The following is a 27,353-nucleotide window of genomic DNA, read 5'->3' as shown; positions in this document are numbered from 1 at the left end:
TATTAGTACATTACTAACAGCAGTATAAGATAGCAGTATGATAATTTTTAGTACATCTACCTATGAATGCAAGAATAATTCATATGTTTGAAAATTAGTGCATCTAGAACCAGAGATCATAAAAACTCTTGTCTATTTCTTTCTTGCTTTGGAATTTCAGATACTACTGGCCATATTAAGAACCTGAGATAAAAGGAGAAAGCAAGAAATAATTTGAACGCTAGTAATCTACACTGCAGCAATTCACAATAGTGTGTTATATATAGAAAGAGATCAGTCATTGTTTTCAAGGCTGCTAAATAAAACTGAACTCTTGGAATGGCATGTCACTTGACCTTTCCAGGTTTCACCAGCAGTATTTAACTTGTTCAAAGGGAGCACACTTGCATGTGTCTTCTGTTGACAAGACAGCTTCTCCTGGTAGTTCGCAGAATGTTCAAAAGGCACAGGTCTCTTGCTTCAGAACGCAGGAGAGAGTTGATTTCTCCAAGAGCTACACGGTCCATACTGAAGGATGACATGAGAAATTTTCATTTTTTGTCACAATTTATACTCTCAGCAGGCCCTCTAAAATCAACGTCAGCAGTTAAACATACAAAAACTACTCACTTTGAGATTGAAATACTTGATGCTCAAACCAAAAAGCAGATATGTATTGTGGACAAGGTGAGTTTTATTTATTTGTTTGAATTTCTCTTTTCTTCCTCAAAGATCATTGATCAGTTGATTGATGCTGAAAAAGACTATACCAAAATATATTTTTGGGTTTTCATATCAATTTTATGATAAGTAGGATGGATACTTTAGCATATACTTTAAATTATGTTTTGCATACTTTGTTTCTATAAAAGATACCCACTGCATCTTTCATATTCAATTTAAAGGGTAGCTAATAATTTTTAGGTTCCGGTTTTCTTCCTAACATTGGGGCCATTGTCAGGAGGTAAAATTTCAGTGCTCATCTTCTCAGCCTATGGGACATTTGCCTAGATATTTCTCTTCATGCACTTCCTTGCATATTCAAATTTCCATATTTTTAACAGTGCTTGTAGAAAACAGCAGGCAAAAGGCACTAAATTTATTAAAATAATATTTAGCATATGGGATAAAATCTAGCCATTTGAAAATTATTTAGAATTGATTTAATTGTCTACAGTGTTACAATGTTTAGGAACTTAAATTACTGTTTAAAACTACAGAGTCTGAGTTCCTAAGAAGAATGTCTTGCTTAATAAATCATTCTTCTACACTCACATCATTGATGTTTCACTAAGGAAAGATAAGATACATACTTCCCAGGTTAGAAAAATAACACACAAATATATATGTGCAATGTAGACAGACGTGTATGTACAATCTTCCAATCATTTTCAGTTTTTTTTAAAGTTTGAAAAAGACATGAGTACTTCAGTTTATTACGGGAAAGACTGACATTTTAATAAAACATTTATTTATTTTGGTCTAAACACATGTTGAGTAAGTATTTTGCCATTGTTCTAAAATGAAAATTCAATCACTGATTCCATTTATCTATGCTCTAGCTATGTTTCTAGATAAGAGGAAAAGAGAAGAAACTATTTACTTGCTTTTAACTGCCAAGAACATAATATATACCTTCTTATTTAGTAATTAAACATTGTGACCAGTCTATCAGTTGGAAAATACTTCTATTTATAGATGGAAATGAAAGAGAGAACTTTTACAAGTTCATGCAGGTCATATGCAGAATGTATGAAATTGAAAACCTTTACTTCAGAACTCTAAGTCATATTATTTCTCTACAGTAACACTAGAGTCATGTATAAATGATAAATATGCATTATGTATAATATATATATATATATTTTGTATAATATATTTTTAACTTACAAACTTCAGGCAGGCATGTTACAATTTAAGTATCTCAGTAAAATGTTTGATTTTTTATAACATACACTAGTAGGATAAATTTTGAAAATAAAATTACTATCTAGAAGTTGTTGATGTTTGTAGGTTCTCATTACTGAAAATTGAAAACTTACAAGGAAAATACAATAAAATTAAGGTGGAATAAAACAATAAATTGAATATATATTATTTTGGCCAAGGATTTCCAAAGATCATGATTCTAAAATGAGATGTTATTATGTCTTTTCTGATATGTGTCTAAACTTTGACATGAAATTCATTTTAAAGTAATGAGAAAATACTGAGCTCCTAATTATTTCCCTACTATATTTAAATTTCCTATTATTGAGATTTTTAACACAAAGGGTTTTTTTTTTTTAGGTATTAATTAAACTGCACAAAATTTAAGCATACAGAAAACCAGTATTCTTTTCAGATAAGGATTTTTTTTCAGAATCTCACATTTGAACTCTAAGAGACCCAGTAATTACATCTCCAATGGCAAATCTTTAGGGAAACTCATTAGGCTAGCTACAGGATTAATTTGGGATTCCTCACAGCCTTTATTGCAAATCAACACCATCTGATGTGTAACTTGCTGCATCCAAATCTTTGACTTGTCAGTACAATGGGTTTTGTTTTGTCTTGTTTTAGTTTTGCAACTTGGTAAATTGTCTCATAATGATGGCAAGACATATAAAAGAAAATTAGTTTGCTAGTTTGCTTTATGATTGTAAACATGAAAAAATAGTGTTTGTTGTCTAACACAGTTTTTTCTTAAACAAATTAACAGCTATATTAATAGTAGGTCATGTTAATTGCCTCTCATTATACTTGGCTCTACCTAGTATATAAAAATTGTGTTACTTAAAGTTGATCTCTGTCTTTCAGTAACTGTAATTAAAGTTATAAAGTAGTAAAAGTTAAAGGTCATATTTTGGAACTAAGTATATTGTGACCAAATACCTACTACATCAGTCATATCTATCAAACACTCAGGAAAACCATTGAAGCGCTGATCACCAGAAATCTTATTTAGAACATAGGGTAATAAAATCTATTTTATAAGCCTATGGTGAAGAGTAAGAATAAGATATGTAACACATTTAGCATAGTGTCTTGAACATAATAGGGAAAAGCAATTTTTTTTTAGCTTAGTAATCATTTGGAGGGAGAAATTTAATATGCCTACAAATCCAAGAAAAAATAAGTGATGGAACACTTGAAAGTTACCTATTGACATGATTTGTTATAATATGTTATATATGAATTTTCAAATATGCATAAGATGTATGTATTTAGTAATATGTGCTGAACTCCAGTAGAAATTTTGTTGCATCTAGTAATTACAGCTTTAACTGCGGAATGGGCAAAAAATATTTGCTCAAGATATTCATAAGACAAAAATATTAAAAGAATTCTTTGGATTAAAGAAAACATTGAATCATATTTTTTTATTCATACATAAAAACACCCCAGGAAATACATATCTTTCTATTATCTTTTCCAGTTTCTATCTCATTTTTCTCATTACTTTCATTGCGGGCATGATGTCTGTCCACATTTTCCTCTTTTCATTCTATTTTAAACCCACTGCGTTCAGGCATTTGCCTCCATCACTTCTCAGAACATGAACTTGCTGAGTTTCGCTAGTGAGGCAGTGAAAAATACCTCACTAAATCCAAAGGTCAATTCTCATTCTTTACTTACTCAGTATATGGATACCGTTTGCCACTGTTAAGTACATCATCCTCCATAAAATATATTTGATATTTGAGTTCTAGGAAAATACACATGCATTAAAAAAAAACAATATCGCTGACTTCTTCCTTTTCTCTTGCTGCTTCTTTATTAACTGACTTATTAGATGTGGACTGTCACCAACTCAGTCATCAGGACTTTTCTCCATGTTTAATCATTTACCTACGGAGTGCTGTAGCTTTAAATATCATCTCTCTATTGATGACTCAAACATGTAATCATAGCTTATCTTTTCCCCTGAAATGCAAATCCAATTATCTTTGTGTCTATCTTCCTATCTATGTATATATGTATCTGTGTAGCTATGTATTCATCCATCTCTCTATCCAGCTATTTGGATCTTTACTAGGTATCTCAAACTGACGTATCTAAAACTGAGCATTTGGTCTTCCCTGAAAATTTCTCTACAGGGTTTTCCAAATCAACAAGTAGCAAGTACACCCTTCAAGTAGGTCAAGCCAAACACTTAGAGGCATCATGAGTAGTCTCTTCCTCTCACAGCCCACATACAATCCATCTTCTTCATGATACTTTCAAATATATCCAGATTGACATATTTTCACCGCCTCTCTCACCAGCACTCCTAAATCTTTCCTCTGCTCTGTCCTTAGCACATTCAATATATTCTCTACATAGCAACCAGAACTAGACTGTTAAATCATGTCAAAGAACGTCATTCCCCACTCATAACTAGTCAATGTGTTCCTTTGAGTCTTTACTTCCTGTCACTTTTTCCTTGGGGCCTTTCCTGACTACCTACTTAAAACTGCAAAATCTGCTATTGTTCATTACCCTTCCCTGTTCTACTTCTGTACTAAAACCTATTACTAATTGACATATTGTTTATTTTCCTTTTTCCATTTTGTTTATTACTTGGCCTAACCCTATTATGCTAGCTTCACAAAGTCAAGGATTTTTTTTTTTTTTTCCTTTTTTCACTCCTGTTCTCTAACACTTGAAACAGTGCTTGGTTAAAAAAAAAAAAAAACAAAAAAAAACACTTTATTCAATTATTTATTAAATAACTCAATGCCTGTTCAAGAGATATGTGGATCTGAGGATTCACTCATGTTTAGCAGTGGTAGTTTTGGGATGGAGGAGTATGATATTTAAAAATACTGGTTTTTACTATTTTCTCAGTCTAATTTGGGCTTCCCTTGTAGTTCAGTTGGTAAAGAATCTGCCTGCAATGCGGGAGACCTAGATTCGATCCCTGGGTTAGGAAGATCCCCTGGAGAAGGAAATGGCAACCCACTCCAGTATCCTTGCCTGGAAAATCTCATGGACAGAGGAGCCTGGTGAGCTGCAGTCCATGGGGTCATAAAGAGTTGGGCATGACTGAGTGACTAACACTTCCTTAAATCTAATTACAAATCAAATAAGTGTAAATATGTTTATAGAAAAACATTTAATTAAATCATTTCACTGAATGCACAGATTACTCTTGGCTTGCTCCCAAAAAGACATATAGAATTTAACTTTGTATTGTGTATAATTTACTAACAAATAGTCATGTTCTGATTACAGAAGCTAACAAGCCTTTCATAAAAAGGCAATGTGTATGGGAATATTTAATTGGTATAGTTATTTCCCATGAATAATTAAACTGCAGATAATATGACTATCTTGTTGTCCTTTAGTGGCTAAGTCCTATCCGATCCTTTTCACAACCCCGTGTGCTATAGACCATCAGGCTCCTCTGTCCAAGAGATTTTCCAGACAAAAATACTGGATTGGGTTGCCATTTTCTTCTCCAGGGTATCTTCCTGACTCAGGGATTGAATCTGCATCTTCTGAACTGGCAGGCGGGTTCTTTACCACTGAGCCACCAGAAAAGCCCAGTATGAGTATTCGTGTGTATGTATGTGTGTGTGTGTGCGCACGCACGCATGCTAAGTAGCTTCAATTGTGTTCGACTCTTGTGACCCTGGGGACTGTAGTCCTACAGACTCCTTTATCCAAGGGATTTTCCAGAATACTGGAGTGGGTTGCCATGCCCTCCTCCAGGGCATCTTTCCTACCCAAGGATTGAACATGTGTCTTTTACATCTCCTTCAGTGGGAGGCAGGCTGTTTACCACTAGCACCACTTGGGAAGCCAAGTATGACAATAAAGAATGATAAAAGTGAGAAGATTTAACAACTATCGTTAAATATCATTTTAAGCATTTTTTGAACATTAAAAATACAGATGAAAAGTACATTTTTAAAATTAGCAATGAGTAGTTTCTAGTTGCTAACTATTCCCATCTCACTTCTATTTTTTAAAATGTCAGAAGCTTATCTGGTGACAAGTGAATGATTCAAGAGCATGGAAAGAACTCTAAAAAGCTAGGCTCGTTAACATTTCCATTATCATCACATTCTTTTTTCTTTAATCTTTTCTCCAAGGAACTTGACCTCAAGAGACATCTATCTCTTATTTTGTATACTCTACGAAAAAATTGTCAAAAACTTTTTAAAGACTTCTTATGAATAAAATACTCAGTAATTCTGCAATCCTTTTAAAGGCAAAAATACCAGTGTTCACTAGAAAACTCTGAAGAAAGTAATAGGCTAGTAAGATTTCACAAAAATTGTACTTTTAATACTTGTTAGAAATTTGAGAATTCTTAATGTCTGAATTTGCCACTTTTAATATTTTATCTTGGACATGTAATTTAGCATATGTGTGCCTTAATTTGCTAATCTGTAAAATGAGAATGACACTTGCCTTAAAATGGTCTAATGGCAGTTTTCAGAATTTCATGCATATGCAAATACAAATATCTTCCTGTTCTTCCATTCCTCCTCTTCTTTCTCCTTCTCTTGTTTTCTGTTCCTCTTTTCTCCTCTATTTTTTCACTCTCTTCACATCTCTACTCTCTTTTTTCTCCTCTCCACTTTATCTCGTCCATTCTATTTCTTATGATATGGCATCATATAATTGAATGTTTATGAATTTTGAACTCAAATACACCATATTTTAGTATAAATTTGTCCTGCCTTTTTTTTTTTTTTCTCTTTTTCCTTGGATATAGTCCAATATATCTGTCCCTTATTATCTTTTTTCTGGAAAAGTATCTAGATATTATTAGTCTTCTCCCCATGTATAGATGAAGAAAAATTGGCACTGGGAATTGAAAAGAAGAACTTAGTGTGTTTTAGAACCAAACTTTGAATCTGGCCAATATATATTCTGTGGCTTGCTCTTAACTACCATACACTTTTATGTGGAAAATTATTGACCTGTACTAGCCAAAATTCTCATTTTCTATTTAATTTCATGATTGAAGCATCTGACTTCCAGTAAAATGTGTTTCAGGCCACTGGTCCTATTTTACAAGGATGTCTACTTGCCTTTCCACTTAACATAAAGAAAGACTCTTAAGTATATTAAAACATATCTACCGGCTTCCCTGGTGGCTCAGACAGTAAAGATATATATACATAAAATAACAGTAGTTAATATTCAAACCTAAAAAATAAAAATACTTAAAATTTTCTCTAATAATAAAGACAAAATGTGTTTTATTTTTTTAAATTAAGAAATTGAATGGGTCCTCCCCAAAGAAGTAATTAGCATAATCATTTTGTATGAACCCATGGGATCCCCAGTGCCCACTCTTGTTTTATATATGATTGAGAATTCCATAATGCAGCATGAAGTTCTGATTTCAAAATAATCATTGTTTAATATTTTCTGCCCTGTCTTATATTTCTCTCAGAAAAGGTATACCTATCCTGTATATTTGTTCATGGTATGTAGTTCAAATATATAATGTGATTAAAGAGATAATTTAGTGCAATTATTTATGCCCTGAAGTCAGATATGCTTGTATCTGCATTTGAGCTTTGCAAATCATTGTCTTATCACTTTAACATATTACTTAACTATTCTGATTCTTGGTTTTCCAAGTAGGGTAAATATCAATCCAAAGTAGGGTAAACATTTATCTTCCAGGAGTATCTGTGGATTCTATATTTCTATGCAAAATGTTGTACCATGTGTGTCACACAGTTATTTGTCTGCAAATGAACATTATTTTAGATAGTGGTGATACATTTTAAAATATTATTCCACTGAAGTGGGAAAATAACTAAATTAATAATTTTTCATTATGACTGTAAAAATTTAGCCCTTTCAATGATAGTTATTATTATTCCTTTTTGAAATGATTAGTAAGAGCTTCCCTGATAGCTCAGTTGGTAAAGAATCTTCCTGCAATGCAGGAGACCCCCGTTGGATTCCTGGGTCAGGAAGATTTGCTGGAGAAGGGATAGGCTACCCACTCCAGTATTCTTGGGCTTCCATTGTGCCTCAGCAGATAAGGAATTAGCCTACAATGTGGGAGACCTGGGTTTGATCCCTGGGTTGGGAAGATCCCCTGGGAAAGGGAAAGGCTACCCACTCCAGTATTCTGGCCTGGAGAATTCCATGGACTGTATAGTCCATGGGACTGCAAAGAGTCAGACATGACTGATTAGGAAGCATTAGAATTAGAGAGCATAGTCACAGGGTCCCATCTATGCAGAATCAATTTCTAGAAGTCTGTATCCCACCCTCATACTCCAAGTAATATGCATACTTACGTATACTATGTTATACCATGAGAGATGCCAATAGATGTACAAGCATTTCCTGTCACTTTAATAGTAGAGAAAAAATTAATGTATTCTAGAAAACTATTCATGAATGACATTTACAAAACTAATATACATTGTTGTAAATATTTAACTAATTTATGTCTACACATTTCAATTTTCCATTTGTATCACTGTTTACAGTAAGGCTAAGATGTCATTTTTATCTCCTAATACATGAGGTCATGATACTCCATTTAGAAAGTAAACATAGATGATTAGGTTTTACAGGATGCCTCTAGAAATAAAATGGTTGAAATTTACCTGATTCAGTCATTCTCTTACTCTGTATTTTGACATTTTATAGTATCACAATCAAGTATCTATTGATCCAAAAGATATTTATTGATATATTGTCCAGTGTTCTATTACATTTTCGAGATAATGCATTAACACAAACAGATACAATTCCTAATTTCATTGATTTAATTCTCTCCTGTGGGAGATGAACACTGTAAAAGCAATTTTACATGCAAAAATATACAGAATGTGAGAGGAAAAACAAGGTAATTTGGGGTGGTAAACATAGGAAGATTACTTGGTCTGTTGAACAGGAAAATCTTCCTGGAGAAAAGGTGTTTATGTATGGCCCAGATAGTGAATAAGATAAGAAGTAGGAAGATAAGAGAGACACTTAGGAAGCAGAAACAACAGTACATGTTGTTTGGTTGTCAAGAATGAGGGACAGGAAGGGTGTAGATATGATGTTAAAACAATGTTTGAGCAACTGAAGATCCTGAAGATGAGAATCCCTTATGATAATACAGTGGAAGAAACAAATAGATTCAAGGGTTTAGCTCTGATAGAGTGCCGGAAGAACTATGGATGGAGGTTCATGACATTGTAGAGGAGGCAAGGATCAAGACCATCCCCAAGAAAAAGAAATGCAAAAAGGCAAAATGGTTGTCTGAGGAGGCCTTGGAAATACCTAAGAAAAGAAGAGATGCTAAAGGCAAGGAGAAAAGGAAATATATACCCATTTGAATGCAGAGTTCCAAAGAATGGCAAGGAGAGATAAGAAAGCTTTCCTCACTAATCAATGCAAAGAAATAGAGGGAAACAATAGAATAGGAAAGACTATAAATCTCTTCTAGAAAATTAGAGATACCAAGGGAGTATTTCATGCAAAGATGGGCACACTAAAGGACAGAAACAGTATGGACCTAGAAGAAGCAAACGATATTAAGAAGGGTGGCAAGGATACATAGAAGAACTATATAAAAAAGATTGCCATGACCCAGATAATCATGACAGTGTGATCACTCACCTAGAGCCAGACATCTTGGAATGCAAAGTCGCATGAGCATTAAGAAGCATCACAAGGAAGAAAGCAACTGGAGGTGATGGAATTCCAGTTGAGCTATTTCAAATGATGAAAGATGATGCTGTGAAACTGCTGCACTCAATACACCAGCAAATTTGGAAAATGCAGCAGTGGCCACAGGACTGGAAAAGGTCGGTTTTTATTCCAATCCCAAAGAAGGGCAATGCCAAAGAATATTCAAACTACCGCACAATAGCACTAATCTCACACACTAGCAAAGTAATGCTCAAAATTCTCCAAGCCAGGTTTCAACAGTACTTGAACCAAGAACTTCCAGGTGTTCAAGCTAGATTTACAACAGGCAGAGGAACCAGATATTGAATTGCCAACATCTGCTAGAATCATCGAAAAAGCAAGAAAGTTCCCGAAAAATATCTACTTCTGTTTTACTGATTACACCAAAGCTTATGACTACATCACAACAAACTGTGGGAAATTCTTCAAGAGATGGGAAGACTAGACCACTTTACCTGCCTCCTGAAAAATCTCTATGCAGGTCAAGAAGCAACCATTAGAACAGGACATGGAACTAGAGACTGGTTCCAAATAGGGAAAGGAGTACATCAAGAATGTATATTGTCATGCTGTTTATTTAACTTATATGCAGAGTACTTCATGAGAAATGGTGGACTGGATGAAGCACAGCTGGAATACAGATTATGGGAAAAATATCAATAAGCTCAGATATTCAGATGACACCACCCTTATGGTAGAAAGGGAAGAGGAACTAAAGAATCTTTTGATGAAGTGAAAGGGGTGAGTGAAAAAGCTGGCTTGTGCAACATCAAATTCTGCTGGTAAAACACGTGTGCATATACTTTTATTTGTGTGTGCTGTTCTTCTGTTTCTTTGAGCAAATTCTGATCCTGATCCTCAAATTTATTATTCATACTTATTTAGAAACAATTTGTAATTCTTTGATGTAGTTTATTTTATTATCTTTGTTTATTTAGTTGAAATAAAGTTGATTTACCAAAAAAAAAAACCACTTCAACTTTCAAAAAACAAAGTTTGTGGCATCAAGTCCCATCATTCATGGCAAATAGATGGGGAAACAATGGACACAGTGATAGACTTTATTTTCTTGGACTCCAAAATCACTGCAGATGGTGACTGCAGCCATGAAATTAAAAGACAATTGCTCCTTGGAAGGAAAGCTCTGACAAACTTACACAGCATATTAAAAAGCAGAGACATTACTTTGCCGACAAAGGTCCACCTAGTCCAAGTTAAAAATTTTCCAGTAATCATGTATGGATGTGAGAGTTGGACTATAAAAAAGCTGGACACAGAAGAATTGATGCTTTTGAACTGTGGTGTTGGAGAAGATTCTTGAGAGTCCATTGGACTGCAAGGAGATCCAACCAGTCAAATCTAAGGAAATCACTCCTTGGTTTTCACTGGAAGGACTCATCAGTTTGTACTTCCTGGGGGACTTCAGTTTGCATTATAATGACTCATCAGCTGAAGCTCCAATACTTTGGCTACCTGATGTGAAGAACTGACTCATTGGAAAAGACTGTGATGCTGGGAAAGATTGAAGGCAAGAGGAGAAGGGTATGACAGAGGATGAGATGATTGGATGGCATCACTGACTGGATGGACATGAGTTTGAGCATGCTTTGGGAGTTGGTGATGGTGAAAGGTCGTTGTTGAATTACGACGCTGGGATTCTTGGCCCCCCGAGGAGAAGAATTCAATCCGGGGCCAGAGACGAGGCTTGATAGCTCAGAGCTTTTGTGTAACAAAGTTTTATTAAAATATAAAGGAGATAAAGAAAGCTTCTGACATAGGCATCAGAAGGGGGCAGAAAGAGTACCCCCCTTGCTAGTCTTTAGCTGGATGTTTTATAGTCATCAGCAGTCTGTTAATGAAAGAAAAGAATGTCTCAAAACTTAGAATGGCACCAGGCCCCTCACCCATAAGGTGTATTTTGGGATAATCTTGGCTCCAAATGGTTCATCTTGGGCCATAAAAGGATTAACTTGAATCTGGAAGAAGGGCAGAGCACCATACAAATAGTGTCATTTACATAGATTAGAGGAACAATATCGGAGTATAACATACCGAACTGACTTGAAGACAGAGTTTGGGGTAAATGCATAGTACATTAGCATAGCTTAAGATAAACATTTCCATAAGAAAAAGGCATTGGTTAACTTTAGGTGAAACCAGGTGTCATGGCAACACAGAATTTTAAGAGAAACCTCTTTTTAAATTTGTAGAGAGAAGGAAAAAAATATCGTTAGTTTGTTTCCTCCTGCTACTTAAGGGAGATAAAAATGTCTGACACTTGCAGGCTATTTTCTCCATTTGGAGACCCCTGGCCTTCCTGCCTGTTACCCTCTCAATGGACAGGGAAGCCTGGTGGGCTGTGGTCCATCTAGTCACAAAGAGTAGAACCCAACTGAGTGACTGAACTGATTGAATGTTTATTGTGGATTTTTATGTTTGCTATTAGTTTGCTTTCTTATTATTTTTCAGACTAGTTGAGAGTAAGGGAGGAAGCAAACACTCAAGTTTATACATTCTAAATTAGAGATCTTTGGGAGATAACGAGTAAGCAGTTGTGTTTGAAGATGTAGAACTCAGGAAGTGGTCCTGATTAAATATATTAAACTGAGGATTAGAATCATATAGGTAGTCTTTGCAGCCTTTTGAGTAGAGAAGATAAAATTAAGAAAGAACAATGTGATTGGAAGGGAAAAGAATCAACTGTAGAAAACTAAGAAATTCCAAAATGTAAAGATTTTAAAGAAAGAGATGAAGATTTTAAATAAAGATATAAATGAAGAGAAGGCTCCAGAGATTTAGAAGAAATATGTCAAATGTTATATAACAGAAGACTAAGAAAAATTGATTTGAGAAAAAAATTGATTAGAGATCAGTAGAGTCAAATGCAGCTAAGTAAAACAGAGGAATGCTGTAAGTGTCCCATATATTAAAGGTTTCAGCATTAATTGCTGAATTTAATAAGACCACTTTAGATACAGTAATTTGGGGGGAATCTAGTCTGGAATGGGACTGCCAAGCAATTAGAATAAAAATTTTTATTCTTTGGGTGGGGAGGGGCTCTTGAAAAATATACTTGTCTTAACTCTATTCTTCAACTTTATACTCTTAGTTCAATTCACATACTTGGGATTATCTTCTACATTTTCTTTATTACTCCATGTTGCAATATTCTATACTACTCAGCTATCCCAAAAGAGTCTTGTAATTTGCATTGTTTCACTTTTGATCAAATTTGATTCATGTCCCTGGAGTGTACTGTCACAATCTTATGTCTAACTCACATTCATTCTTCATGGTCCAACTGAGACAACAACCATTTCATGTGCTAGTATTATATCCTATAAGCAGATGTGTTCTTTGTCCCAGGAATAATTAGTTGAAATCTCCATTTCAGTTCAGTTCAGTTGAGTTGCTCAGTCGTGTCCGACTCTTTGTGACCCTATGAATCGCAGCACGCCAGGCCTCCCTATCCATGACCAACTCCCAGAGTTCACTCAGACTCACATCCATCGAGTCAGTGATGCCATCCAGCCATCTCATCCTCTGTTGTCCCTTTCTCCTCCTGCCTCCAACCTCTCCCAGCATCAGAATCTTTGCCAATGAGTCAACTCTTCCCATAAGGTGGCCAAAGTACTGGAGTTTCAGCTTTAGCATCATTCTCTCCAAAGAAATCCCAGGGCTGATCTCCTTTAGAATGTACTGGTTGGATCTCCTTGCAGTCCAAGGGACTCTTAAGACTCTTCTCCAACACCACAGTTCAAAAGCACCAATTCTTCAGTGTTCAGCTTTCTTCACAGTCCAACTCTCACATCCATACACGACCACTAGAAAAACCATAGCCTTGACTAGACTGACCTTTGTTGGCAACATAATATCTCTGCTTTTGAATATGCTATCTAGGTTGGTCATAACTTTTCTTCCAAGGAGTAAGCATCTTTTAATTTCATAGCTTATGTAGGCTAGTAGTTGGGACTGAGTATTTGAACCTATCTTAACAATTTGAAAAACTGATTTTGTGCTTGTTCAATCAAATAATGTTTTTGAAATGAGGATTGTATCTGGTATATCGGTATTTAATTTTATAAAGACTTAGTTTCATTGTATTTTACAAATGAATTAGTCCACAGCAAAGCAGAAATTTTTCAGAAGTGATACTTTATCCCACATAGTTTGGGAAGCACTAAACAAGATGACATGAAAGTGATCATTTCAACCCTGCCATCATTCAAGCAGATCAAATCACCTAAATGCTATTTTACAATATATGTATTTTGGATGCAAAATTAGAACATGCCATATTCAGGTTCTTCCTGGATTTCTTTCCAAAAATCACAATTTCTTGAAAGGCAAAGTAAAATAATATCTCTCAAAGGTTTATGTTGTAAATATAGAGCAAAACTTATGGCTAAAATGACAAAATTTTAGACAAATACAAGTAAATGAGTGGTTTTGTTTTTTTTTTTTTTTTTTGGAAATTTAAAGATCAGATGAAAAAAGAAATACTAACCATTTAAGGAAGAAAATTTGGAGGATTATATTGTGCAATTAAAACAGAACCCATTTCCTATTAATTCAAGACTGAATAAAGAAAGTTAATAGTTGGAATCATATGTTTAATAAGACAGACAACATTTTTTTCACAGAAGATAGCTGTGAAATGGTGACTATATTTTAGCAAGATGTGTAAAGGTGAGAGGGTTATAGCTACTTTGTTATTTAAACTAGACAAAGTTACTTTATAAGTGGCTACTATATTTTAGGTTAGTTACATGGGGTTGAAAATTAAACACATTTCTTTACTCTGATATGAATGAGAGAGATTAGACATTTTAAAACAAATTATACTATGGCAAAAAAACATAGGAGAGTTTAGCCCAAATTATACTAAGAAAGCTGAAAAAAGAATACTTCTCATCTAAGGAATGTTTAAGTGGTAAGGATAAGAAAACTTAATTCATTGGAAGAAGGGTCTCCCATATATATATATGGGAGAAAGTAAGAAAAGTTTATTTAAACCAGGGATAACCAATAGGACTAGAATTGAATGAGTCTGATCCAGTAATGACCACCTGGGACATTGTTAACAAGGATGAGATTAGTGGGAAATTGGTAATGGCTGACATTTCTTAAGCAGTTTTATTGAGATATAATTGACATATAACAAATGAAATACTTAAAATATATAATAAGTTTGACATATGCATATATTCATGAGACCATCACCACAGTCAAGATGGTGAACATATTCATTCATCACCATCAAAAGTTTCTTTGTGCCTTTTTTTTCTTCCCTCCCACTTCTCCCTGCACCTCCAATTCCCACACAACCTCTAATGTGTTGTTACTATAAATTTGTTTTATTTTTTCACAGGTTCTGTGTAAATTGTTTCTGGCCTGGGTTCTTTCCTTCAGGGTAGTTATCTGGAGATTTACCCAGGTTCTTGTGGGTGTTAGTTGATAGCTTTTCTTTTCATTGTTGAGTAGTATTCCAGTGTACAGATATACCACAGTTTATCCATTGGCTTGTTGTGGTTACTTGGGTTGTGTCTACTTTTTGACTTAGGAGCTTAATATGTTTTTTGAGTACTTACTTTGGGCCAAACACCTTCTAAGTGGTGCTGTAGTAAAGAACCCGCCTGCAATGTAGGTGACATAAACATAAGCAGGTTCGATCATTGGGTTGGGAAGATCCCCTGGAGGAGGGCATAGCAACCCTCTCCAGTAACCTTGCCTGGAGAATACCATGAACAGAGGAGGCTGGGGGCTACAGCCCATGGGGTCACAAAGAGTCAGACATGACTGAGTGACTGAGTACACGTGCATGAGGCAAGCACTCCCCCTCCTTGTTGATGAGCAACTGAAGCACCGTGTGGCCAAGTAAACTGCCCATGATCATGCATCTGTTAAAAGAAAGAACTAGGATTCAAACCTAGACAGCATGATTCTAGCTAAAGGATATTCTCTAGACAGGAAACACAAAAAGGGTGTATAAATTTGAACCCAAAACAATAAAGTAAATGGCAATGGGATCATGCTGCTGCTGCTGCTAAGTCGCTTACTTATCAATAATTACCTTAAATATAAATGGGTTGAATGCCCCAGCCAAAAGACAAAGACTGGCTGAATGGATACAAAAACAAGACCTCTATATATGTTGTCTACAAGAGACCCACCTCAAAACAGGGGACACATAGAGACTGAAAGTGAAGGGCTGGAAAAAGATTTTCCATGCAAATAAGACCAAAAGAAAGCAGGAGTCGTAATACTCATATCAGATAAAATAGACTTTAAAACAAAGGCTGTGAAAAGAGACAAAGAAGGCCACTACATAATGATCAAAAGATCAATCCAAGAAAAAGATATAACAATTATAAATATATATGCACCCAACATAGGAGCACCACAATATGTAAGACAAATGCTAACAAGTATGAAAGGGGAAATTAACAATAACACAGTAATAGTGGGAGACCTTAATACTCCAATCACACCTATGGACAGATCAACTAAACAGAAAATTAACAAGGAAACACAAACTTTAAATGATACAATAGACCAATTAGACCTAATTGATATATATAGGACATTTCACCCCAAAACATGAATTTCACCTTTTTCTCCAGTGCACATGGAACCTTCTCCAGGATAAATCACGTCCTGGGCCATAAATCTAGCCTTGGTAAATTCAAAAAAATTGAAATCATTCCAAGCATCTTTTTTGACCACAATGCAGTAAGATTAGATCTCAATTACAGGAGAAAAACTATTAAAAATTCCAACATATGGAGGCTGAACAACATGCTGCTGAATAACCAACAAATCACAGAAGAAATCAAAATATGCATAGAAACGAATGAAAATGAAAACACAAAAACCCAAAACCTGTGGGACACTGTAAAAGCAGTGCTAAGGGGAAAGTTCATAGCAATATAGGCATACCTCAAGAAACAAGAAAAAAGTCAAATAAATAACCTAACTCTATACCTAAAGCAACTAGAACAGGAAGAAATGAAGAAACCCAGGGTTAGTAGAAAGAAAAACATATTTTTTAAAAAAATATGTATAGTAAAATACATTCACATATGTAGGGTTGAAAGAACAGCTTCTCAGAAGAATAGTTAGCATAACAAAGGCAAAGAGACAGAAAAGTTATAAGCAAGGTTTCTGGCCCTATATAATTAAGTTCATGGTGTGATGCTGCAGAAAGAGTGAACTGAGAAAACAACAGTAGATGGTGTGGGTGGGACTGATGGTATGGGTGGAGGCCTACATGCCTTGCAAGGCATCTGGACTTCTTATTCTCTTTCAAACCAGAGGATCTGCCAATTGGAAAATTAAATCTGGCAACCTTGTGAAAGATAGAATGAATAGTAGAAAGACTGAAAACAGAGAGTGCAGTAAAACTGAGAAGTAAATCTTTTCTCAACCTGTTCAGGACCAACATGGGAGATAAATTGACATCAGGGGATCTGCTTAGGCTTTGAGGATGCTCAGCCACCTCTCACATGTTACTGGCTTGTGACACTGGGGCAATGGCCTTGTTTCTTTTCCCTTATGCTTAACTGACACAAGTTATCGGATTGGAGGCACCTGAATATATACCACCTTCTATGAGGAATTTCCAGAAGGAAATGGCTATGGCTCAGTGCCTTGAAAAAAGTAGGACACAGCTAACAAAATTTAGAAATTTAAAAATTTAGTACTATGAGAATTCTCAAATCAGTTAAATATACTAAAACCCATAAAATAAAGGAAGGCTTAAAAACAGATTTATATTGAATGAAAAGTATGTATGTATGTGTATTCCCAAAGTTTGAGGAATAAGTATAAAACAATTCAAATAAATATAAATCATTGGGTACATCTTTAGGTTACACTTGAACCTTTAAGCAATATATATACATATATATATACACGTATATATTTCTAATTTAATCTTTACTGAATATCATTCATATAACAAAATGCAATAATTATGCAGTGAACATACAGTAGTTTCTATCAAATGTAGTACAGCCACACAGGTTAAACAAATATATGGATCCAGTTTCAATAGAGTAGAATGTGATATTACAAGTGAAAGGAATATATTATTACCATTTTATTTCAGTTTAATGCTGTTTCACTGGGATTTTACTGTTTGGATTTGTAATGAATTAAGGCAATCTCTCTAGATGTAAATATGTTATGAATTTGTCAAATTAACACTAGATATATGGAGCACATGGTGCCAGATGGTAAGTTGAGTTTCAACAGACCAAGAGGGAAACTGAAATAGAGTTTAGTATTCACAGGCCCTTGAAGAAGGATCCAGCAGGCCTCAAGGGACTACATTGCCGAGTACAATGAGAGAGAGACAGGACCTGGGCACATGCCTTCATTGTGGTCCATGAATGGAGTAATTTAGGATTTCTGCACTAAAGCCAGATTGGTCAATTCAAACAAAAATAGTGGGGCTTTGGTAAAACCTGTGGGGAACTTATCTAAGGAGCACATAGGAGGAGGGCTTAGCAGGTAGGTGAGACTGTGATCAGAGGAGTTGTGGGGAAGTCACATCAGAAACTTAAAACTTACTTGTGACTTTGAGGGCTGTTACTGAGGGCATCTGAATGCTTGATGGGTAAGTTTAAGGTTACTGCAGTCTGCTTGGTCAAACAATACACAAGACCAGGCAGCAAAATGATGAAGTGACTTAGCTAAAGTCAACAAAATCTGAAAATGTACATGCTGTAGTAATTATGAGAAAGTTCACAGTGAAGCAATTTTTGTTTTTTTCATATTCTAACAGTTCAAACAAAATAGATAAAGCCTGTGTTTACAAAATGTATTTCTGGGAAATACTTTTGATGTGACATTTTTAGGCTTTTATTATTTTTTTAAAGAAATTAAAGGAAATTGAATTTTAAGTATGTATCTTGTCCAGATTAAAATTTTATTGTATTTTTTAGTAGCTTGAAAAGTAACTGTCAAAATCGTTAACTGACTTGTTGCTGTGATCATAATATTATTTAAATACAACAGATTAAATTGTTCCTTTTTCTGACCTCAGTGCTCAGAGTTATCTAGTGACAACTTTCTTTCCTGTAACTATCCATTATACCATAAATATTTTTAAAATGAGTGATAATTTAAGGCAACATTAAGAAATGAGCATTCTATTTTTAAAATACATTTTAAATTATCTAAAGGCTTAAGGTAATTAAGGCTAAAGGTTTCAACAGTACGTGAATCATGAAATTACAGGTGTTCTGCACTTAGAAAAGGCAGAAGAACCAGAGATCACCTTTCCAACATCCGTTGGATCCTCAAAAAAGCAAGAGAATACCAGAAAAACATCTACTTCTGCTTTATTGATTATTCCAAAGCCTTTGACTATGTGGATCATGAGAAACTGGAAAATTCTTCAAGAGATGAGAATAGCAGACCATCTTACCTGCCTCCTGAAAAATCTGTATGCAGGTCAAGAAACAACATTTAAAACCAGGCATGGAACAGAGTGGTTCCACATTGTGAATGGAGTACGTCAATGCTGTATATTGCCATCCTGCTTGTTTAACTTATATGCAGAGTACATCATGAGAAATGCTAGGTTGGATGAAGCACAAGCTAGAATCAAGATTGTGGGAGAAATATCAATTATCTCACATACCCAGATGACACCACCCTGATGGTGGAAAGCGAAGAAGTAAAGAGCTTCTTGATGAAGGTTAAAGAGGAGAATGAAAAAGATGGGTTAAAACTCAACATTCAAAAACTGAAGATCATGGCATCCGGTCTCATCACTTTGTGGCAAATAGATGGGGAAATAATTGCTACAGTGACAGATTTTATTTTGGGGATCTTCATAATCACTGCAGATGGTGACTGCAGCCATGAAATTAATAGACATTTGCTCCTTGGAAGAAATTTTATGACCAACCTAGAGAGCATATTAAAAAGCAGAGACATTACTGTGCCGAAAAAGGTCCAACTAGTCAAGGCTATGGTTTTTCCAATAGTCATGTATGGATGTGAAATTTGGACTACAAGAAATCGGATCACCAAAGAATTGATGCTTTTGAACTGTGGTGTTGGAGAAGACCCTTGAAAGTCCCTTGGACTCCAATGAAATCAAACCAGTCAATCCTAAAGAAAATCAGTCCTGAATGTTCATTGGAAGGACTGATACTGAAGCTGAAACTCCAATACTTTGGCCACCTGATGGGAAGAACTGACTCATTCGAAAAGACCCTGATGCTGGGAAAAATTGAAGGCAGGAGGAGAAGGGGATGACTCAGGATGAGATGGTTGCATGGCATCACTGACTCGATGGATATGAGTTTGAGCATGCTCTCGGAGTTGGTGATGGACAGGGAAACCTAGTGTGCTGCAGTCCAGGGGTCACAAAGAGGCAGACATGACTGAGTGGCTGAACTGAACTGAAAGGCTTAAGGTAGAAAAGACTGAAGGAACAATATTGCCGGAAGTGAAAACTGATTTTTATATTACAATAAGATTTGTATTATCTTTCTAACACAAGTTTTTGGTGCATGTTTGTACTTACCGGGGGTCTTCAGTTTGCATTATAAGAAACAAAGGAGAGATGGAATTCATATTTTTGTTAAAATTTGTATAGTGGCAGATTCTAAGCTCCACATAGTCCTAAATTATACATAAGCATGTGATTTAGATTTATGTATATTTACAATGCATCTTCCCAGATAGCTCAGTGAGTAAAGAATCTGTCTGCAATGCAGAAGACAAAAGAGACTCAGGTTCAGTCCCTGGGCTGGGAAGATCATCTGGAGAAGGACATGGCAACCCACTCCAGTATTCTTGCCTGAAGAATCCCTTGGACAAAAAAAAAAAAAAAAAAAAAAATCCCATGGACAGCGGAGCCTGACAGACTACAGTCCACAGGATCACAAAGAATCAGACAGGAATGAAGTGACTGACTGAGCCAAGGACAGTACAGTATATTGTATCCTTCTTTCTGCTATAAAAATGATACTATTTGAATGACTACATGATAAGAGCTCAAAAGTTTGGAGGTGATCATTATTTGAACATGATACTACCCTTAAAATGTTTCAGTTGACTACTATTCAAATACCTACAAGAATATCTTTAGTTCCATCACTCAGTCATGTTCAGTTCTTTGCGGTAAAACGGACTGTAGAACATCAGCCCTCCCTGTCCATCACCAACTCCTGGAGGTTATTGAAACTTGTGTCTATTGAGGTTATTGATATGTCTCCCGGAAATCTTGATTCTAGCTTGTGCTTCATTCAGTCCAGCATTTCTCATGATGTACTCTGCACATAAGTTAAACAAGCAGGGTGACAATATACAGCTTTGACAAATTCCTTTCCCTATTTGGAACCGGTCTATTGTTGCATGTCCAGTTCTAACTGTTGCTTCTTGTCCTGCATACAGATTACTCAGGATGCAGGTCAGGTGATCTGGTATTCCCATCTCTTTCAGAATTTCCCACAGTTTGTTGTGATAAACACAGTCAATGGCTTTCACTTAGTGAATGAAGCAGAAGTAGATGTTTTGTGGAACACTCTTGCTTTTTTGATGATTCAACAGATGTTGGCAATTTGATCTCTAGTTCCTCTGCCTTTTCTAAATACAGCTTGAACGTCTGGAAATTCATGGTTCACATACTATTGAAGCCTGGCTTGGAGAATTTTGAGAATTACTTTACTACTGTGTGAGATGAGTGCAATTGTGCCATAGTCTGAGCATTCTTTGGCATTGCCTTTCTTTGGGATTGGAATGAAAACTGACTACTTCCAGTCCTGTGGCCAGTGTTGTTTTTTCAAATCTGCTGGCATATTGAGTGCAGCACTTTCACAGAATCATGTTTTAGGATTTGAAACAGTTCAACTGGAATTCCATCACCTCCACTAGCTTTGTTCCTAGTGATGTTTCCTAAGGCTCACTTGACTTCTCATTCCAGGATGCCTGGCTCCAGGTTAGTGGTCACACCATCGTGGGCTTCCCTGGTGGCACAGACAGTAAAGCATCTGCCTGCAATGCTGGAGACTTGCATTCAATCTCTGAGTCAGGAAGATCCCCTGGAGAAGGAAATAGCAACCCACTCCAGTACTCTTGCCTGGAAAATTCCATAGACAGAGGAGCCTTGTAAGCTACAGTCCATGGGGTCGCAAAGAGTCAGACATGACTGAGCTACTTCACTTCTTCATCGTGATTATCTGGGTTACTAGGATCTCTTTCGTGTAGTTCTTCTATGTATTCTTGCAACCTCTTCTTAATATCTTCTTCTTCTGTTGGGTCAATACCATTTCTGTCCTTTATTGTGCCCATCTTTGCATGAAAATTTTCCTTGGCATCTCTAATTTTCTCGAAGAGATCGTTAGTCTTTCCCATTCTATTGTTTCCCTCTAATTCTTTGCACTAATCACTGAGGAAGGCTTTCTTATCTTTCCTTGCTATTCTTTGGAACTCTGCATTCAAATGGGTATATCTTTCCTTTTCTCCTTTGCCTTTCACTTCTCTTATTTTCTTAGCTATTTGTAAGGCCTCCTCAAACAACCATTTTTCATTTTTGCATTTCTTTTTTCCTGGGGGTGATCTTGATCCCTGCCTCCTATACAATGTCAGAAACCTCTGTCCATAGTTCATCAGGCACTCTATCAGATCTAGTCCCTTAAATCTATTTCTCACTTCCACTATATAATCATAAGGGATTTGATTTAATATCTGAATGGTCTAGTGGTTTTCTCTACTTTCTTCAATTTAAGTCTGAATTTGGCAACAAGGAGTTCATGATCTGAGCCACAGGTAGTTCCTGGTCTTGTTTTTGCCAACTGTATAGAGCTTCTCCATCTTTGGCTGGAAAGAATATAATCAATCTGATTTCAGTATTGACCATCTGATGATGTCCTTGGGTAGAGTCTTCTCTTGTGTTGTTGGAAGAGAGTGTTTGCTATGACTAGTGTGTTCTCTTGTAAAAATTCTGCTACTCTTTGCCCTGCTTCATTCTATACTCCTTGGCCAAATTTGCCCTTTACTCCAGGTGTTTCTTGACTTCCTACCTTTCCATTCCAGTCCCCTAAAATGAAAAGGACATCTTTTTTTGTGTGTTAGTTCTAGAGGACATCTTTTTTTGTGTGTTAGTTCTAGAAGGTCTTGTGGGTTTTTATAGAACCTTTCAACTTCAGCTTCTTTAACATTACTGTTTGGGGCATAGACTTGGATTACTCTGAAACTGAATGGTTTGTCTTGGAAATGAACAGAGATCATCCTTTCATTTTCTAGATTGCATCCAAGTGCTGCATTTTAGACTCTTTTGTTGACTATGATGGCTATGCCGTTTCTTCAAAGGAAATCTTGCCCATGGTAGTAGATATAACGGTCATCTGAGTTAAGTTCACCCATTCCAGTCCATTTCAGTTCTCTGATTTCTAAAACATCGATGTTCACTCTTGCCATCTCTTATTTGACCACTTTCAATTTGCCTTGATTTATGGACCTAACTTTCTAGGTTCCTATGCAATATTGCTCTTCACAGCATTGGTCTTTACTTCCATCACCAGTCATACCCACGACTGGGTGTTGTTTTTGCTTTGCCTCTGTTTCTTCATTCTTTCTGGAGTTATTTCTTCTAGAAATAACTGGTAGAATATTGGGCACATACCAACCTTGGGAGCTCATCTTTCATTGTCCTATCTTTTGGCCTTTTCATACTTTTCATGGGGTTCTCAAGGCAAGAATACAGAAGTGGTTTGCCATTCCCTTCTCCAGTGACAAGAATATCTTACAGAGGTATAATTCAATAATATTTCCTGCCTTCCACTTTTCTCCTGCTTCCTTTTTTTCCTATTTGTTTTTCTTCATATACACTGAAGAATACCAGTCTTCCTGTTGGTAGGCCTTGCAATAGGCACTAGGAACAACACTACAGACACCAAACCAAACCATAGAAAACGGTTTCTCCTTTTCAGATATTCACCACATTGTAATGGGTATTAACATGTAAATAGTCCAATATAATATAATGTAAGCTGAAAGACCCTGATGATGGGAAAGATTGAAGGCATAAGTAGAAGAGGATGGCAGAAAATGAGATGATTAGGTATCATCACTGAGTCAATGAATATGAATTTGAGCAAACTCCAGGAGTTAGTGTAAGACAGAGAAGCCTGACATGTTGCAGTCTGTGGGGTCACAAAGAGTTGGGGACAACTTGACAACTGAACAAAAAAGAAGAGGTAAGAACAAGGTGCTGGACTCAAAGGATGATTTTTCTTTTTCTTATATTGAAGAAAGTAGCTTCAGAGGCCTCTTCCATTTATTAACAGTTCCAGCACACTGAAGGATCATTCTGGGGCTAGCTGTAACAGTAAAGGGCAGTCTACTAAAGTAGAAAATACCTCCTCTAAAATGCCTTACATTATTGACCTTTCAGGCTTTCACTGAAGGCATACTGTTTTAAAGACAGCTTTGGAGTATTCAGGAAGGAAGGCAAAGATGAATTCTCTATCTACTTAAGAGTTTAAAATGTGCACACTTTGCAGGCTCTGTACCACTGCAATGATATATTTTATTACTGAATTTTAAGGATTTGTAATATTTTTTAATTAATTAATTATTTTTAAAAATAATCATCAGTTCAGTTCAGTTGAGTCACTCAGTCGTGTCCGACTCTTTGTAACCCCATGAATAGCAACACGCCAGGCCTCCCTGTCCATCACCAACTCCTGGAGTTCAATCAGACTCACGTCCATCGAGTCAGTGATGCCATCCAGCCATCTCATCCTCTGTCGTCCCCTTCTCCTCCTGCCCCTAATCCCTCCCAGCATCAGAGTCTTTTCCAATGAGTCAGCTCTTCACATGAGGTGGCCAAAGTACTGGAGCTTCAGCTTTAGCATCATTCCTTCCAAAGAAATCCCAGGGTTGATCTCCTTCAGAATGGACTGGTTGGACCTCCTTGCCGTCCAAGGGACTCTCAAGAGTCTTCTCCAACACCACAGTTCAAAAGCATCAATTCTTTGACGCTCAGCCTTCTTCACAGTCCAACTCTCACATCCATACATGACCACAGGAAAAACCATAGCCTTGACTAGACAGAGCTTAGTCTGCAAACTAATCTCTCTGCTTTTGAATATGCTATCTAGGTCAAGTTATTTTCAATCCCTGTTGATCAACTTGGATTCAAAAAAGTAACCTGAGCCTACCAGTTTGTCACCACATAAAATTTATGAATATCACACACATGTATTTTCCTATGAGAAGTCAGTTCTCTTTAAGACTGGTTTATTTTTAACTTCCTACTAAAACACATATTTTGAGAATTTATCTTACTCTTAAACTGAAGAATGTTGTACTTCTGCTTTCTTATCAACTCATCATTCTAACATTGTATTTTAAAAAGAATAATTTAATTATTACCTGTACTTTTTATTAAATTGTAGTTTAAGTTTTCTCATTACATATTTTTATTGTCTCTCAAATAACCATGTAACATTACTTCATGTTGTGTGTTTCTGATTAGTTTTCTGATTCGACTGGTTGTCTTACTTTTTAAAAAAATTTTAAAATATAGTTAATTATTTTTCAAAACATTTGATTAATTACTGCCTGTCTAATTGGGTCCTTTATTTGTCAATACTGGTCTGTGTGTCATTAAATGAATATATAGTATCTGCTTCTCATAAACTTCATTTAATAAAATCCTATTATAGTCTAAATTTAATTTAACCAGACTTTAACAAAGAATCCTGGGGCAATCATATAGATATATACTGCTACTGTTTTTAATAGATAGAAAAGTTTCAAAAAGATTTCACTCTAAAATTCCTGAGAACTACTTTTTATCTGAAAAGCTATTTTAGGTAGAATTTTTTTAACTGTTGACATGATAACATAAATAGCAAGAAAAACCCATAAAGCCTGTGATGTTCATTGTTAAAATAAAACCTGCTTTACTTCAAAGTGGGGAGAAAAAAAAATCAAATAAGTTTTTCATAATTTTAAATAGACAGAACCATAAATTTACTTACTTGCTTTCACTTTTCAAATAGCATTTCTGGCATTGTGTAGACCTAATGTCTTCCTAGGTCACTGTTGATAATAGAATTAGATAACTTAATGGTACATATATGTCATAGTTTAAGTATTAAGTTGGTACAAGTGTAATTGCAGTTTCAGAGCATGAATTTTAAATCATTATAAGTAGGCTCTAACACATCTTTATTTGTCAATACAGGAATCAGTACAATCAACACATTTTTGCCAACAAGACATAAGCTTGTTTATTCCTGTAGTATAAGAATCCATGCTTTAGGATTTGACAAACTCTTGGAAAGCGTGTTTTGCCTTCTGATGGTTGTGGAAGCGTTTTCTCTGCAAAAAGTTGTCAAAATGCTTGAAGAAGTGGTAGTGTTTGGTGAGGGGCCAGGTGAATGTGGTGGAAGAGACAAAACTTTTTAGCCTAATTCTTTCAACTTTTGAAGTTCTGGTTATGTGATGTGTGGTTGGGTGTTGTTGTGGAGAGGAAGTGGGCCCTTTCTGTTGACTGATGCGGCATTGCAGTTTTTGGTGTATCTCATTGATTTACTATGCATCTTCTCAGATATAATGGTATCACCAGGATTCAGAAAGCTATAGTGGATCAGACCAACAGACCACCTGTGACCATGACATTTTTTGGTGCAAGTCTGGCTTTGGGAAGTGCTTTGGAGCTTCTTTCTATTCCAGTCACTGAGCTAGTTGTCACTAGTTGTCATATAAAATCCACTTTTCATGGCAAGTCACAATCTTATAGAGAAATGGTTCATTATTGTTGCATAGAATAAGAGAAGATGAAACTTCAAAGTGATTTTGTTTTCTTCGGTCAGCTCATGAGGCATCCACTTATAGTTTTTTCACCTTTCCAGTTTGCTTGAAATACCGAATGACCATCGAATGTTTGACATTGAGTTCTTCAGCAACCTCTTGTGTAGTTGTTAAGAGGATCAGTTTCTATGATTGATTTCAACTAGTTGTTATTAACTTTATGATATCCTGCCACTATACTCCTCTTCCTCAAGTCTCGCCTCTCCTTTGCAAAACTTCTTGAACCACCACTGCACTGTACATTTGTTAGCAGTTCCTGAGACAAATGCATTGTTGATGTTGTGAGTTGTCTCTGCTGCATTATGATCAATTCTGAACTCGAATTAAAAAATCACTCAAACTTGTTTTTTGTCTAACATTATTTCCATAGCCTATAATAAATGTAAAATAAACAGCAAGCAATAAGTCATTAGCAAAAATAAACATAAAGCTAGAAATGAACATTAAAATGATGTATAACATAACCACATTTATTTAAGAATGCATTCCAAAGTCAACTGGCAAAGTTCAACAATGCAAAACTGCAATTACTTTTGCACCAACCTAATATGTAAACACAATTTGGCTAAAATACCTAAGTTTCTAGTAAAGTGATATTAAGGCTATACTATATTATAATAGAAAAAAATCTGGACTTCTAGGTTAGCTTTGCTTGTTTTCATGAACACACCCACTACTCCTTTTCCTAATCATGAATCTTCTAATTACACACACCACTCACTATCTCATCAGTCCTAAAATGAGGGTCCGACTTGTGGAGTTCCAAAATGCACATGTGACTGAATGTGTAGTTTTTTTTCATATCTGTTCACATAATTAACTCAAAGTTATTTATTTGGGAGGTTGAAGAATCCAACAATCAGAAAGTGACTGCCACATGATTAAAGTATCCCCATCAA

The 27,353-nt window shown here is 35.7% G+C and overlaps 1 protein-coding gene across 1 annotated transcript in view; it reads left to right on the top strand.

The window, feature by feature from the left end:
* Window positions 1-372: 372 nt before the first annotated feature.
* Window positions 373-27,353, top strand: part of TECRL (trans-2,3-enoyl-CoA reductase like) — a 145,338-nt gene continuing 118,357 nt past the window's right edge. The window contains exon 1 of the mRNA XM_040238288.1: window positions 373-666. Coding sequence (XP_040094222.1) covers window positions 388-666 — 279 coding nt within the window. The 5' untranslated portion in view covers window positions 373-387. The remainder of the gene's footprint in view (window positions 667-27,353) is intronic.

Source organism: Oryx dammah, unplaced genomic scaffold (assembly GCF_014754425.2).
Source record: "Oryx dammah isolate SB20612 unplaced genomic scaffold, SCBI_Odam_1.1 HiC_scaffold_3, whole genome shotgun sequence".
Classification (NCBI taxonomy): Eukaryota; Metazoa; Chordata; class Mammalia; order Artiodactyla; family Bovidae; genus Oryx; species Oryx dammah.
Note: the sequence above shows the minus strand (reverse complement) of the source record. Positions and strands in the feature narration are given on the sequence as shown.